Source organism: Mastomys coucha, unplaced genomic scaffold (genome assembly GCF_008632895.1).
Source record: "Mastomys coucha isolate ucsf_1 unplaced genomic scaffold, UCSF_Mcou_1 pScaffold15, whole genome shotgun sequence".
NCBI classification, from domain to species: domain Eukaryota; kingdom Metazoa; phylum Chordata; class Mammalia; order Rodentia; family Muridae; genus Mastomys; species Mastomys coucha.
The window spans coordinates 46,716,416-46,733,470 of record NW_022196897.1 but is presented as its reverse complement, the minus strand read 5'-3'; the positions used below and the strand labels follow the sequence as shown (position 1 = coordinate 46,733,470).

General features: G+C 46.6%; 1 protein-coding gene across 10 annotated transcripts in view; it reads right to left on the bottom strand.

The window, feature by feature from the left end:
- Tanc1 (tetratricopeptide repeat, ankyrin repeat and coiled-coil containing 1) overlaps positions 1-17,055 on the bottom strand; it is a 236,999-nt gene that overhangs the window by 23,304 nt on the left and 196,640 nt on the right. For all 10 annotated transcript variants that reach the window (XM_031370329.1, XM_031370332.1, XM_031370331.1 and 7 more), the window contains 5 exons: positions 15,267-15,375; positions 13,975-14,097; positions 6,096-6,332; positions 4,023-4,208; positions 1,609-1,687 (listed from right to left, as the gene is read on the bottom strand). In XM_031370329.1, the coding sequence (XP_031226189.1) occupies positions 1,609-1,687; positions 4,023-4,208; positions 6,096-6,332; positions 13,975-14,097; positions 15,267-15,375 (734 nt within the window). The remainder of the gene's footprint in view (positions 1-1,608; positions 1,688-4,022; positions 4,209-6,095; positions 6,333-13,974; positions 14,098-15,266; positions 15,376-17,055) is intronic.

Below are 17,055 nucleotides of genomic sequence, written 5' to 3'. Positions count from 1 at the left end.
CCAGCATGGAGAAGGGGAGGTGGAAGCAAATGTCCACCCTCATCAGGAAGCCATTTGCAAGCAACGGCTGCTGCCAAGTGGGAAAATCTCTTTTCTCCAGTACAGTGATCCCAGGCCTGTAAACCACACTCCAGGGCAGGCCTCAGTTGACCAAAACAATTGGGTATATGTGTGTGTGTGTGTGTGTGTGTGTGTTTACACTTGTGCTTTGTCTTGCTTTTTGTTTCTTGAGAGACAGAATGAGCATGATAAAGTTGGTGAGGGAGAGTCCTGGATGGGGAAGGAGAATATGATCAAGCTACTATATGAAATTCTCAAAAAATAAACAAAAGAAAGAAACCCCCCAAATCAAAAACCTCTTGGCTGATTAAATTCATCCAAATCCCTACTGATGCTGATAAGAGCTGTTTTCCAGGTCATGGGTCTGAAGATGGCGTGTAAGGCCTTAGAAGAGAAGGCTCAACAATTCTGTCTTCTAACCAGACCCCCAGCTGGCTGCAAAGAGATGAAGCCTGTGACCAAGCTCAGTGAGTCCGATGGGAACACAGCTCAAGCCAATACCTAGATGATGGTTGGTGAGATCCTGAAGCTGGAAACTAAGCCTCCTTAGCCTAGACTTCCAACTCTCAGAACCTATGCGATAATAAATGTGTACCTTTTTAAAATAAAAAAAATTAGAAGTCTTTAATTTCTCAAGTGTCTCTTCAGACATCAACCAACTGGCAGCATCTCAATGGGGAGGGGACTGATCCACACCATCTGGAGTCCTACACTGCCTCTCACCAAGGCTCACTCCTCCTTCAGTCCATAGCAAGCCATAGGAAGCCAGCTGATGGTGGCTTCCGAGAGCGGGCCATGTGGCTCTGAAGGGTAGGCCTGCTCTCCCACCAGGAAAATCTCTGAGGCGTCTCCCAAGTGTGAGCTAGCTAATAAACTCTCCACACCACCATCTGTTCTGTTAGAAAATAAGCTAGAAGTCAGAAACAAATCTGTGCAAAAGAAATATAGCAACCACACGCATCACGAACGAAGTGGGGGGGGACATATCAAGCATCTTGGTTACATCCGTCGAATGGAAAATTTCAAAGCAGCTGTAACTTCATTAATCCTTCTTCCCACTAAGTCAGGCAGCCCCCTCTACCCCGACCAACAAAAAGGGACTCCAGACTGTAATAAGTATTTTGGATGGGGCTGTGAGACCTGAGTTTTGTCCTCTCTCCACAAGACACAGCAAGTCACAGTTTCCCTACTGAGCCATCTTTGATTTGCTTGACAATGGAACTGCTGCCCAGCTCCCTTAGCCAGGCTTCAAGGAAGGATCAGGTGGGTTGGGACATGTGCAAACCTGAAGCCTTACTAAGGCATTTCCATAAGATGCTCCTCAAGTGCACGGTAATAGCCCGTCTAACTCAAAATGAGTCCCTTTCACTGCTTCCAGAGTTTTACTACTCATTTGGCAAGTTTAAAAGGCTTTAGGCTTCAAATGCCTCGTGACAAAATGAAAACAGGAGTACACGCATCACCAGTCACTCTAAGACGATCAGGCCACAGTGGGGCTGGGACATATCGCACACTACCTCTGACTACAAACACCGGAAGCATAATTACCTGTTTCTCCCCACAACGTGTCGGTGCCGTTGACGTCGATTTCATGTTCGTCTGCCATTCCCAGCAAGGACTGGACGACCTGTCAGACGTGGCAAGGTGATTTAATGAGCTCTCAGAGCAATGGGTGCTTATTATAGCCCATAGATCAAAGGAGAGAGTGTTGTTTTTTAACCATTATTATCTTGTGCTGCGCAAGTGAAGAAAACATAATGAAAACCACTTCCCAGCATAATTTGTATGCTATTCACACTTTCACTGGGGAGAATTAAAAAATACAACAATCTCAGGGAATTGCAGCAACTCTGTTCAGGATTACCAGGTACTCAGAATTCTAATGAATTCCAACATGACCCAAATATGCCAACGTAATCAACAAAGGACCCAGCAGATCACATAAGGTGCGGCTTCTGCATAAATCACCATTAGGCCATTCTTCACAAGGAAAGAAAACAAGGTGACATTTTCTTTTTACAGTCATTTTTTTTTTTTCAGTATTATCCAGGTGATTTTTCTACTGACAGCTCTGGTCCTTTTCCTTTCTGGGCATCTTCCTGTTAAAAAACAGAGCAGCTCCTAAGCTGGAGGCAGGAAAGCTTGCCCCTGGGGAGATGAAGTAGTTGTGCCCTGGACCAGAGCCAGCATTATCCTGAGTGACAGGAGACTCGGACAAAGCCATTTTCCAAGCCCCCAATCCATACTGCGTACAGTATGCTGACTGGGTCTATTTCTAATCCGTGGAAGCTCCAAGATCTGTAAATAACAGGAGGAAATCACAGGCCTCCCTTGAAATGGAGCAATTCTGTGGGTGTGCAGTCTGCTGCATACCTGGTACAACTACAACATTCTTAGATCTGACAGGAGGCGTCAGGGTCACAGGAGGGAGCAAGGGGGAGGGGCACCAAGGGAGGTCCTGTACACTGAAGATGGAGGATGCAGCCTTGGCTAGGAAGGCAGTGGCTTCTAGAAGCTAGCAAAGCCACAAAGGCCCTCTCCAGGAGCCTTCAAAAAGAAGCCTGACCTTTTCTCATCTCAATTTTAGATTTCTGACCCCCAGATGGTGATTAAGTATATGCTGAACATTTGGCCATTTACTCTGATGGCGCTAGGAAATTATATCTACTTCGGGACGTTGATTAAGAAATCTAGGTCCTCTGCTTGAAATGATTATTGGTTGTGCTAAGGCAGGTTCTGCTCAATGTTCTCCAGGCCCACTCTTGAGTGGGGTATATGACTTAAAAAAGAATCACTTCCAAACATGAGGCATGTGCCGTGTTTCGGTGTATATCATGTGTGGGTGAGCACAATGTGTGGGTGCGCATAGAATATGGATATGTACCCATGTGTGGGTGTGTACCAGGTGCGGGTTTGTACCGTGTGTGGGTGTGCACCATGCACCACGTGTGGGCGTGTACCGTGTGGGTATATATGTGCTCACGACCTCCCAGAAATGACTGTTCCTGTGTTGGAGGCACGGACTCTGATAGCTGGAGGAGGTGGAGCATGGTGGCCCATGCCTGTGATTCTAGCACTAGGGAGGAAGAGGCAGGGATATCCAGAGTTACAGAGACTAGGCTATTTGAGGTCTTGTTTTAAAAAACTAAGACAAACACAAGAGGAAAATGTCTGCATTTTCAGATATGTGTATTTAACACTATCATTTATGTATGCCAAATATTAGCCAGCCAGAAATACATGTTTCTATGTTTACCTGCCATCCTGTATAAGTGCCAAATGCCAGCCAGCCAGCTTGGCATTCAAATTTCGGCCATTTTGGGGAAAGAATGTTAGCAATCACTGGCACATCGAATTGCTCAAAGATTACAAAGAGTGAGAAACACCAGCAAAGCGGAGCAAACGTTATTATATTCGCAGTCAAGGCAGAGAGCCAGGCCAGCTGATGATGATCAAATCTCCAAACCTAGAGCTAGTTACATCCAGAAAGAAACGGGGTGTTGAAGCTCTCCTTCGGTGTAGCAACTTCAAATAATGAACATTCATTTCTCACAGGCTCTCAAAGCACCCGAGCTTGATTTTTAAAAACCCTTCAAACACTCCGGAATGATTTCAGAAATAGGGTTTCATGTGATTGTAGCCTAAAGGTTATAAAGACAAAGGAAGGAACTGAAGGGACCATGAGGGAGAGGAGAGCCAGGTAAGGGAAGAGCAGACAGGAGAAGAAGCGAGAACAGAAGTAACTGAACAGCCACCAGAGCTCTTGAGAGCATTTCATTCACTACCGTGCTCCCAGCAAGGACAGCGGCACTAGAAGCACTTCATTAGTCAGGGGCAACAGATACTTTCTGACATCTCCATTTCCTTTTGTTGCTTGTGGTTCTCAACTTAGAAGGCTTCGATCAAACAACTGGGCCACAAAGCCTCATGTCTCAGAAAGGAACCCCACAGCCCCAACTCACCGAGCTGTGGCCCATGCTGGCGGCTGCTGTCAGTGCCTGCTGCAGAGCTTGGCTCTTCCTCAGGGTACCAGGATGGGGAGGTCCTGCCGACCACTCACAATTCAGTAGGTACTGGAGAATGTCACTGTGGCCCCTCAGCGCACTGTGGACGAGTGCACACTGGCCCTTCTTATCCAAGTGGTCCACCTGGGGGCAGAAGTCAGGCAAAGGTAGCCGTGAGCATCCCTTGACTCTGGGGACACATCTGCCCTGAAGGCTACATGCAAATTCATGCTACTGCACAAGAACAAGGGTTCACATTCCAACTTGTCTGTCTGGACAGCACTTGAACCAGTGACTCCTTTCACTGTGATAAGAACACTAATCCAGGCCTCAGGTTCCCTTTGCAGGCCTAGTAACCACAAGACAGTCTCCACAGACTGAACCCCCAGACAAAGCCCTATATTTCCCAGTGGGGTACTTAGATGAAGTATTTTCAGGCTGATCTGAGATATCGAGATGGGAGGGGGGCTGGTCACTGAACCAGGGAGCCAAAGAAAGGAAGGGATCTATAGAATAGAGCACTGATCTAGAGGTAGAAGGACAGAAAGGAAAACAAGCAGGGAAGTGACCTGGGGCATACAAGCTTATAAAGGAAAGACACAAAGCTAGGAGATGCCAGCGAGTCCAAAGAAATGTGTGAGCACTGGATGCCTCCTAAAGGCCTGATGCAGGCAGGCACCCCTGAATTCCTTTTCTAAGCGAAGGAGTCCCAGGACTGAAGACAAGCCGAAAGCCCAGCTCTGACATGTTTGTAAACTAGGAGCATGCTACCTCATAACTTGAACTCTGCACAAGTTCCTAACATGACAGCTAGCCTCTTCCTGCAAGCTCTTAGATGTGACAGAGGAGAACTGCTGGCCTCAGAAGAAAGCTAAGAGACAGTTGGTATCTAGAAATTGGGGCATGTGCCACATAGCAATAAGGCATGCACCCCAAACACCAGAGCTGAGGTTCACATGTCCCAAATGCTAGATTTAATAACAACAACAACATTTCTGTACCTACTATCAGCCTAACTTAACTAACTAGGCAAAAGACAACTGTTAGTTGTCTTTATCCACTGTTACTCAACAGGCTCGTTTGCCTATGAAATGCATATATACTTATATTAAGGTAAAGAGGGCTCATGCCGAGCTTAGCATCCATCTTACTTCATCTAAGAAGCTGGTAGTTCTGCCCTAATGTGCCAAGTAGCAGACAGTTATCTAATCTAACGGTAACAGCAAGAGGTTGGTGGAAGGCTCATGGGGTCATGGGATTCCAATGGACAGATGGGAACCATGGCTTTCAGAGGCCCAGGGTCCCAGGTGGGAAAAGGAAAGATGATGTTAGGCAGTTCCCACAGCTCAAGCACAGGACTTCTAAGAACCAGAGAACTCTCGGATTATTTTAAAACAATCACAAAATGGAATTGGACAAGAAGGGGAAGATGGGCATGAGGTAATACTTAAATTATTTTACCAGGGCTGGCAAGATGGCTTAACATGTAAAATCACTTGCTGCCAGGTTTGATTCCCAGAACCCATGCAGTAGAAGGCAAGAACCAGCTCCCTCCAGTGCATTGTTTTCTGAACTCCTCATATGCAACATGGTATATACATGCATGCACACATGCAAGCAGACACAAGCACACACACACACACACAAAATGTAGGAAAAATACTTCTGAAAAGAAATCTTCCAAACAATTATGATGCCATGTTAGATCTAGAATAAATTCAGGATAGTCAACACATGTGTATCTTCACTAGTAGGAACTGCTCAAGTTCCTCCAAGTAATGGAAAATAGAACACAGGGCCAACAGCCAGGAATCTGCCTTGTACAACATTGAGCAAAGCAATGGTGTGGGCATACACGGCTACCGCTCTCTCCTGGGGCTCCCACTCAGACACTGGATCTTCTACACTGACAATATAATTTCTCAACTCTGAAGTCCATGAAGCCTGGCCCAGGTGCCAACAATCCCAGTAATGACAGGAAGATGTTTCCCACCCCCTCAGACACACCCGTTTGTCATCCTCCAGGCTTACCCTTGCCCCCTTCTTGATCAGCAGACACACCAGCTTCATGTGGCCGGCCGCTGCTGCATAGCACAGTGCGTTCATTCCATTCTCGGACATCCCATCCAGGCAGGCGCCAAATTCCAGAAGGAGAGTGACAACTTCCTCATGGCCAAGGTGAGACTGGACGCACAAGATGGGGGCATTGTTTAATACTTCTGTCCTGTAGTTCACGTTGGCCCCTCCCAAAATCAGGAGCCGGCTCACCTGTTGGGCAACACCCCCCAGCAAGATTAATATCTCATACATATGTTAGTTTTAATGCAGCCGGGAAGCAGGAGTATCTGCAACCTTCCAGTTTTACTCTACTGGATCTCAAGCTTGAGATGTATCTGCAGGAAATGCATGCATGCATTTCCTATACCCGCAGGAAATACATACACACTCATACATGTGCATCTTCACTAGTAGGAACTTCAAAATCATGGGAAACAGAACTGCATTGTGATGCAGCAAACCCACTTCTGGAGCTACTACACCCAAATGAAAGCAGAACCCTGAAGAAATGTGCATAACATGTTCACATCGACACCATTCACCACCCCAGGGCCACAGCTGACGGGTAGACACAGATGGACATCCCATCAGTGGGGAACTCAGGCTTAGAAAGGAATTCACCCATGGGATGCTACAGCAGAGATTAATATCAAATATGTTAAATAGACAGGAAGGCCAAGACCACATGACCCTATTAAGGATGTACCCACAGTGATCACATGATTCTATTAAGTATGAACCCACAGTGATCACATGACCCTATTAAGGATGTGCCCACAGTGATCACATGACCCTATTAAGGATATACCCACAGTGACCACATAAGACATAAGCTAAGCGCAGCTCTCAGACCATGAACAGAGTGGAAACAAGAGTGTCTAATAGCTAAAGAGACCAGCCAAATGAAAAAATTTCAGACATTTATAACATTAAATGTGAACATACTTCACTAACTTGAACACTTAAAAATGGTTAAGGTATTAAGTTTTCTATTATGGACTTTTAGTTCATCACAGTGAAAACAAAATATTTTCAAATATACAGTACCCTCTCCTCCCTCGTCTCCTACACTGGGTGATGAGTTTTTTTTTTCTTTTTTTTTTGAAAAATGTATTTTTTTATTTTGACTTTATGTATGTGGATGTTTTGCCTGCATGTGTATCTGTATTATCACATGTATGTCTGGTACACACACAGGTCAGAAGGGTGCATCAGGTCCCCTGTAACTGGAGTTATGAATGCTTATGAGCTACCACATTGGTGCTGGGAATTGAACCCAGGGGCTTTACCAGAGGAACAAGTGCTTTTGACCTCTGAGCCATCTCTCCAGCCCCTGGGTGGCACATTTTTAATGATTTCCAGCTAACACTGGTACTATTAGTGTAGGGGCTAGACCTGACCAGCCACTAAACAGAGAAAATTAATTATTTTAACAATGAAATAATAACAAAGGATTACATCCTTAATGAGATAAAGCCAAAAGGAAACACAAATAGTCCCTTTTCTCCACAAGGAGGAGGTAAAACACGGCAGTGTCCTGTTGGACCATGTCTCGGTGAGGACCATCAGCACAGCACACTGACAGACAGCATGCCCTCTGCCGCTCCCACTGACTGCTGCACACAGCACAGCCTTAGATAGCAGGGGGCGTTTCTGATCTCCACATATTAAAATGAAATCACTGAACAGATGGACATTTCTAGCCACACTAATCTCCTTCACATCTCCAGATTTTGAGGAAAAAAACCCATGGCATTTTCACACCTAGCTGGTCCCTTTCAACAGCTCCAACCCACAGCCGTGCAACCCTGCCCTGGGAGATCCTCAGGGCTGACTGTTAGATGCGGAAAACCTCAGAGACCTGTCATCGATTTGACTAGAGTCAATCGGGGATCATTAAAAGATACAGGAAGGAGGTGGGCATATAAAAATTCTGGGTAGTTTAGTGTTCTGTCCAGAGAGCAGCAGACAGAATATTTATAACTATAAGTACAGGAGATTATTATTAATGGTGGGGAAACTGTAGCCCTTGATGGGCATCTTGACATGGTAGATGTATGAAAGTTTCATACCTAAAGTCTGAAATGTTCAGGTGTCTCCATGCTGTTTAAGCGTGAACTCCACAAGGACAGTACACTCTGTACTCTCCTTACACTCTCTGCAGAGCCATCCCCTCAGTGTAGGTCCCCCTGCCCCAGCAACTCTGAACAGACCCTGCTGTCTTGGATGCTTGTTCCACAGACAAACGCTGTTTTTTATGGGTCTCTACTCCCCCCAAAGTGAAGCCCACACACACCCTACTTCATGAGCACTCCACTCAGGCATAGACTCTCCATCCCTCAACCAGTTCTTATATTCTTAGCTCACCTCACCGGACATTGGTTCTAAAACAGAAGTTCACAGAGAAGAGATGCAGGAAAAAGCTCTCAACGGCACATACGCTGGGTCTTTCTCATCACTGGGGCCAATACTTAGCCACAAGAAATGGTAAGCTACAAACTTGTAATGAAGATGCACCAACCTGGCCGTTTACCTCATTAAAAGGATCACTGTAATTGTACAGCCAGACCCAGGTCAACACTAATCCAGTCTCTCCCACCGTCAGTGAGCACTTAGAGATGCGTGTGTGTGTGTGTGTGTGTGTGTGTGTGTGTAGAACACAGAGGAAAAGGCACTCAGAAATGTGAGAATCTAGCAAACAAGCTGATTGATTCTTACAACACAGTTAAACAGATTTACTATTAAACTGTAAGTTTAAATAAAAACAGGATTTAAAAAAAATTCCTTCTGAATAACTATGATCAGTATGGAAAAGACAAACAGCATTATGCTGAAGAAACACTTGGGTGTTTTATAAAGGCCTCAGCGATCAATTTAAAACAAGAGACATACACATCAACACAGACTCCTAAGGACTACCACAGGACAGGCAGTAATAGTGGTTGATGATTTTGCCGGCCAACTACATGTTCCTTCCCCATCAGCTCCATCCTTTCCTGATACACAAGAACTTAAGGAGGTCGGTCAGTTGGGGGAGATAGGATAAATGGTCTGAATAAGTGGCTCTCAAAACAGGCTTCAGGGCAGTGGTGGTGCATGCCTTTAATCCCAGCACTTGGGAGGCAGAGGCAGGCAGATTTCTGAGCTCGAGGTCAGCCTGGTCTACAGAGTGAGTTCCAGGACAGCCAGGGCTATACAGAGAAACCCTGTATGAGAGGGGCGGGGGAGGGAGGACACAGCCTTCAGTTTTTAGTGTTCTAGGTCCCTCTAAGAAGCAGCACCTCCCCTCCCTGCTCATCATGATCTCTTCGGAAACCTTTGGTGGAGATTCGGACTTTCCAGGGCCTGGAGACCCAGCAACCCAGCTTCCCAAGAGAATGAATGGACTTGGCAGGCAGGGCTATAAAGATACCAGGTGACAAACGCGCCCACAGACACACTAGGGTAGGCTCACAATCAGGTGTCCTGCCATCCTCTGTGGCCCCCAAACCTCTGCTCCCCAGGTGAAAAATGAGAACAAATGTACCATTGCCAGGGTAGCTGAAAAGAATAAAAATGAATGCCAAAATAACAACACTCGAAGTAATAAAGTGAAAAACAAAGTTGTAGAAACAAGGTTCTGGGAATATAGAAATAAAGTAAAATAAGAGAGACATATTCCAGCTCCTATAAGCAGCAGCTTCAGACACTGAGAAGCTGTGTTTCAGAGATAGTCAAGGACATGTTGTAAAAACAAAGTTCTAATGGTCAAAATGTTGAGACAGAATGACCAGGCCATTCTGACTAAGCTAAGTGAGGCCAAAACGAAAATAACTGGTGGTCGCAATGACGTGAGGGTCTACGAAAATGAGATTAGTAATTCTCGAAAGAATCCCCCAACCCTTCCGGTTGTGAATTTCGAAAAAGACCACAAACTGCCACCCTGACCTTGCTGATGATAACCCCCCTACCACCTAGTTACTCAGCCCCTTCCCAGGGACTTTTCAAGGCCAGGTGCAGAGCTAGATAGGGAAGTTGGCTGACTAAGCCAAGAACAGCCCCCTGAGCAAGCCAACCAATGCCTGGTGAGATCCTTTGTCCTGTGTTCCACCAACCAGAGTAAGCCAGCTAGCCCTGTTGCAGAAACCTGCCCCCTGTAAAGTATAAAAGATGTATGCTTTCTGAGTTCGAGGTTGACCCTCCCTGTGGGGGTGGGCAACCCCATGTATGTGGATCAATAAACCTCGTGTTATTGCAACAATCTATTGTCAATCTGTGTTCTCTGGGTTGAACCAAGATTACTACACCCTCCCCACTAAGGAGAGAGGGAGCCACAGGGAGGGAGGGAAGGAAGTAGAGAGAAGGACAGAGACTCACTTAGCACTATACCCAGAATTTCAAAAGAATTAAATAAATCTTAGCAGCAGCTACTGTTGCCATTCCTATTTGGCATCATCCTCTTCCGAGTGAGGTCCCTGGAGCCCTCTCTCTCACCTACACTGTCTTTGTGCACCCCTAGACTATCTACAGCACAAAGCAGGAGGCTGGAGGCCCTTACAAGAGTTACAGCTACCATCTCAAAGTTCCCAGGTGCCTGTAAGCCTAGTGCGGTCACAGTTTCCAGAGCCAAGGGGAGCAGCAATAAACACAACACACCTGGGCACATAAGACATGCCAGGCACTTCCCCAGAGCCTTCCCTGCCAGCTTCTGATCCCTGGGAGATGGCAGTTTTGTTATTTCCATTTCAGAGGTGAGGACTCAGAGGCTCTGAGCGGGTAGGGCAAAGACAGCTCAGGACACAAAGCTAACTGCTGTCCCTAGAGCAGCAGGGACACAGTAGGGTTGTAGCAGACAGTGTGGCCTAGAGGAAGGGGCGAGATGACTCATCCTATACACTCCTGCCCATCTGCATGAGACTTCACAGTACTCACTACAGAAGCTCTCTTTAGCTAACACTCAGAAGTGGCAAGGCCACCTAGCAACTAGACAGAGGGTAGTGAAATGCCCCCCACAGTGAGGACCTGGAGAAGCCAGTTCAAGCTGGGAACTAGTATGCTGGAGGCTTACAGAAGCAGGGCCATTGAAAAGTCTGGCCTCCTTGATTGTGACTTGAAGTACAATCTCCCTGAGCCCAGCCAAGGAAAGTCAGGCCATGTCGCTGCCTCATACCTGGCCTCCTCTCCTTTCAGCTGAGTAAAACACCAGAAGTCAAATGCTCCCAAACCTATGCGCAGGGGCTGGCACCAGCCATATGACAACACTTGAGGAAACAGCCAGCTGGGCAGGAGCCCGGAGGCTCGAGTGGCAAGCCAGGGTGCCATGCAGGCACAGGCTGGCACGACCCTGGCCACAGGGCTAGCCATCATCAGCATGCTTCCGAAATTTCCAAGCCCTCATTTCAGAGCAAGTCATTTTAATTTGCCAAAGTGGCAAACTGCAATTATTTTCAAAATGACATTCATTCCTGTATGACAACAGTTAATACTCTCTAAAAACAGTTCCTTAATTGCATGCATAATTTTAAATTACTGTAATTTGTTCAATATTCTGTGAAAACCGTTTTCTCCCTCATCAAAGACTTACAAAGACAAAACAGGAAGATAATAAAGGGAGTCGAGATTCCAGAGCCAAGATGTGTAAATCTGGGGATGGTGCAGGGGTAGGTAACACTGGAATCTTATAAAGTAAAAATGAACACCTCAAAATCGCTAGTGTGTTCTGAGGAAAGCAGAGAGCCTAGGGAGGAAAGCCTTTTAATCCAGTCTTGAAAACCCATGTTAAGAGAGTGTGACATTTCCCCCATCTACCCTTCTCCACACTTACAGCCTGTGTAAGTGAACGTCTACGCCCATGAATTCATTAAAGTATAGAGGAGAGATACTGCCAGCTTATTCCTGTTCTTTTATAATTTACTAGAAATTCTATAGATAAGCCAAAAGCTTGCTAGAGTCAGAAAGGTGACCAATGTTATAGTAACCTAGACCTGATTTCTTGTAAAATCCACGTGGAAAAACTTCACAAGACAGCTACCTTTGCCAGCTAAATTTAGAGTCATCCAATTTGGGAAAACCCTCATCTGGCATGCAAGGATACGTGGGACAAGGGGCAGCAGTGTGGACTGCTCCTATAGTACAGAAATGGTTTCTAGCCCGTCTACTTAAGAAAATCTGCATGCGGGCTGGCGAGATGGCTCAGCGGGTAAGAACACCAACTGCTCTTCCCAAGGTCCTGAGTTCAAATCCCAGCAACCACATGGTGGCGCACAATCACCTGTAATGAGATCTGACGCCCTCTTCTGGTGTGTCTGAAGTCAGCTACAGTGTACAATAATAAATAAATCTTTGGGCCAGAGCAGTCAGGGACTGAGCAAGCAGGGTTAACTGGAGTGAGCCGCGGTCCTAAAAATTCAATCCCCAACAACCACGTGAGGGCTCACAACCATCTGTACAGCTACAGATGTGTAGTGTGTACTCAACTCACATACACAAAATAAATAAATCTTTAAAAAAAAAAAAAAGAAGAAGAAGAAGAAGAAAGAAAATCTTTATGCAAGTCAGGAAAAAAGCATTGAAGGCTAGGAGCCTAAAGGGAGAGACAGTGTGCAGGGCCCAAGGAGCACAGTTCTATTGCAGTGTGAGGGTACCCAGATAAGGGCAAAGCTGAGCTCCACAGCAGAGACTGGGAGACCGCTGGGACACAGGGAGCACTGTTTATCCTAACAAAGCCTATCTCTATCCACCCAGAGGCAACAGACTCTCTTGCTCCATCTCAAGATCCTACACTGGCCAGCAGAGCTTGGGGTCATCCTCCAGACTCACTCGCCCACCCACTGCTAGGTCCTCCCTGGTACCCACAATCCTTGGGCATGTGATAACCTCACTTTCCAAACTCAACGGGGATGGGAAGAAGGCAGAGCACCCACCCCTAAGCAATGGGGAAGGCTCCACAAGTCCACACTCTAGGGCCATGGCCAGGGAAGTATTGAGGGTGCCGTGATGAACTGCAAGCACACCAGGGTCCAGGAGTGTTCCCGTGTCTCTGTCTCTGCTGCATGTAGCCCCTTTCCTGAGGTGAAGTGAATACCAGATGCCTAACAACTGAGCCAGGCCTCCCCTCCTCTCATGGGATGACCATGCTAAGCTTCCTTTGGGTTACTGTGAGGGAATGGGTATAATTATCACTTCACCGTGGTTTCCAGCACTCAGTCCACTGGGAAAGAGCTTTCCAGAGGTTTCCATAGAAGGGTGTGCCAGGAGCTGGGACCGGGCACTTCTGTGTGGCCTTAACCAGAAAGACCTGGCCTACGGTATGATTTTGATTCTGAGACTGTGTCATATGATCTGCACATGGGGAAGGAGAATCCGTCTGCAAAAGTACAGCAGGAACCCCGCTAGGAAAGTCACTGAGCACAGAACAAGGCGTTCTCAGCTCAGCACACACCTAACGGAACACTCTTTCCATTGCCAGAAGTATGTCATGAGCTCCTGGAACCTGCAGATAGCTTCCTGTGACCCATCGCTTTGTGTCCTCAATGCTTCATTTCGTAGGATCCAGGGAGAGTTGGGTTGCTATAGCAATCCAGGACACCAAAAATCCAGTATTCCTGCAAAGCTCTCTGACCTTTGGTTTCCTTTCTGAACCACCTCCCTATCACACCTTTTCTGCAATGGTCTTGATGGGCTCCCACAAAGCCTCCATCTACACAGATCTCCCTGCCGCAGCAAAGCCAGATCTCTAGGGGGAAGTGTGTGCTCTGACGGAGGAGAAGCCATCACCAGGAGAACCTCTGCCCTCTCGGGGGCAATGGCTGGCAGGACTGGTAGGACTGGCAGAGGAGGAAGAGACCAAGTCCCTGTACAGAGGGCTGCTCACCTTCACATTGGGAGTATAGAGATTCCTGAGAGAGGCCAGGGCAGCAGACAGTCCCTCTGTGCTGTAACCAATCCACAGGGCCTGCAGATGGCTTGAGGAGACTCCGGTCTTCTTACTGAGGCCCTAGAAATGACCAAAGATAGATACCCGCTGAGTGTCTTATCCCAGCTGAGCATCGGTTTGAAAGTGAGTCTGTCCAGCACACTGCAGATACTCAGTACAGAGCGACTGTACAAAAGGACACCTTGGTTGGTGAGCTATAATGGAAGATCAGGAGATCACAGGCCCTGCGAACTAGATGCATGCCTGGAAGAGAGAGGGAGTGGGAGTGGGAGAGAGTGGGGGGGGGGAGAGAGAGAGAGAGAGAGAAAGAAAGAGAGAGAGAGAGAGAGAGAAAGAGAGAGAGAGAGAGAGAGAGAGAGAGAGAGAATGTGTGTATATAAGGAGAAAGCTTCCTTTTACAGGAAATCGGAGGAATAACAAATGATAAAGTTAGAGACAATCACCATCTATAAGTCCTAATGAATGAAGGGGTCTGGGCAGTGGCCTGGCAAGGTTGTGGCATTCCAAAATAAGACACAAGCTCAGCACTGTTTGTTGATGTAGAATATTTTCACCACTGTAATCTTGGTTCTTTGCAAGTGGAAAAACAACCAACTAAAACAAAAACTCCTCAAACCCAGTAAAGGCTCTAGACTAGCAGTTCTCAACCTGTGGGTTGCAACTCTTTGGGGGCAGTGTGGAATGACCCTTTTATAAGGGTTGCCTAAGACCATCTGAAAGCACACATATTTACATTACAATTTATAACAGTAGCAAAATTATAGTTATGAAGTAGCAACAAAAATCATTTTATGGTTGCGGGGGTCAACACTCTATGACAAACTGTATAAAGGGTCACAGTATTAGGAAGGTCCGAGAACCACTGCTCTAGACAGGAAATCTAGGGGGGAGGGGTACACATCAAACATCACTTTGAGAATACTGGCCATGGATGGAGTGCTGGTTCTTTGATTTGTTATTATACATAAGTACACTGTAGCTGTCTTCAGACGCACCAGAAGAGGACATCAGATCTCATTACAGGTGGTTGTGAGCCACCATGTGGTTGCTGGGAATTGAACTCGGGACCTTCAGAAGAGCAGTCGGTGCCCTTACCCACTGAGCCATCTCACCAGCCCTGGTTCTTTGATTTGTAATGTGCAATAGAGAATAGATGTAGGGCTCATGGACACTTCTGAGATGTTTTATAGACTGTCTAAAATCAAACCACAAAGCTCCCCACACCTCACCTTGAAAATGTGTGCCTTCAGGATGTGGTGGCCAAGCTCCATGGTCTGCTGGCGGTTCAGCTTGCTTTCCTGTCGAGAGAACATGAACGCCAGTAGAGCGTGTCCGTTCCTAGGACAAGAAATACAAAGGCTCATGACAAAAGATCCCATCCCTCCACACTACAGGCCCTCAGATGAGGACATCCCACTGTGCCCCTGAACTGTCATCTGTGGGAGGCAGCATGAGCTCAGAGAACATTCAGGCTGCTAACTCTTTATAAAGAGGACAAATGATGATTATCCTGCAGTCATTGGCAGGGCCTTTTCTGGGCTTCCCGATCTCTATAGGTGACCCTGGATGCCTGGCTTTCAAGAAACATCACTATCTGCTCATCACATTCACTCTCTCACCACCTGGATTTTTTGCTCAAGCCTGTCACAAAACTGCAAACTGCATGGCATTAAGTCACAGCTATAATCCTACTGCCTAGCAAGGTGTTACAGATGGGCCTGGTACTGTTTATATTTTGATGCTAATTATGCTCTACTGGAAGGGGCGGTGGAGTCACATACTCAGGTGACTTCTTGTGAGCCAATCCCCTAATGAGTAAAGGAGCCAATCACTGGGCGAGTAGGAGGGGATTTCAGATAGGATAGATATCTGAACTCCTCATGTCTGGACTCCTCAAAGAGAGGGGGTCCTTTTGGATGGGGATAGCATGAGGATAGGAAGTAATTACTAGTGTCTCCCGGAGGATTTAGATTTAATAAGACTTACAAGATTAGGATTTTAGTTGTTGCACCCAGCAATTGAGTTACCATTGTTTCTGAACTAAGTCTGTGTGGCATTTTCCTTCATGAGGAGATGTGCACCACAAAGGCCATGGGGGATTTGAAGCATGGGGCTGGCATGGTAGCGACCCGCCAGTGGGAACCTATCGAGCTGGGTGGAGAGATTGTGGAGTTCTGAGTTAGTGTCTGTATGAGAAAAACAAAACAAAACAAAACAAAACAAAACAAAAACAGGTCAGCCATTGCTGGCCAGTGCATGGTCAGCCAGGCTGCCAGGGCAGAGAGATGCCAGCACAAGCACAGGAACATGCCCCCTCAACAGCAAGGTGCTGACTTCTAAGCAGATACACAAGGAAGTACTTACTGGATGAACACAGGGAAGGATGGGACATGTTCCTCTGGCCTCAGCCCTCCCTCACCCCCACCTTACACCCTAGTGGAACTTAACCAGCAAGAGACAGGCCTGGCCTTATAGAGGGAAGGGAAGAAATGGCAAGCTCTGCATAGCAACAGCTCCTAAAGAGTAGCATCTAGAAGACTGGATGGAAACCATGTATCTCAAACTCTCACAGAACAGCCTGCCCCTGCCTCCCAAGTGCTGGGGTTAAAGGCATCCCACAGCCAGTTTATACCAGGTTACAAAACTCAGTAGGTTTCTATATACTTGTAACAAACCTGCTAAGAAAGAACTCAGGGAAAACAATTCCATTCACAGTAAGGAGGTGAGAGCCCCCTGCAATGAAACTTAAAAGCCACTGAAGAAAGAGACTGAAGATACTAGAAAATGAGATGTCCTACATTCAAAGACTAGTGATATACCATTGTTTAAATGGCCACATTTTTGGAAGTGATCTATATAGTCAATGCAAAATTCCCTATTGTACTGGCTGGTTTGGTGTGTCAACTTGACACAGCCTAGAGTTATAGAGAAGGGAGCTTCAGTTGGGGAACTATGAGATCCAGCTGTGGGGCATTTTCTCAATTAGTGATCAAGGGAGTAGGGCCCCTTGTGGGTGGT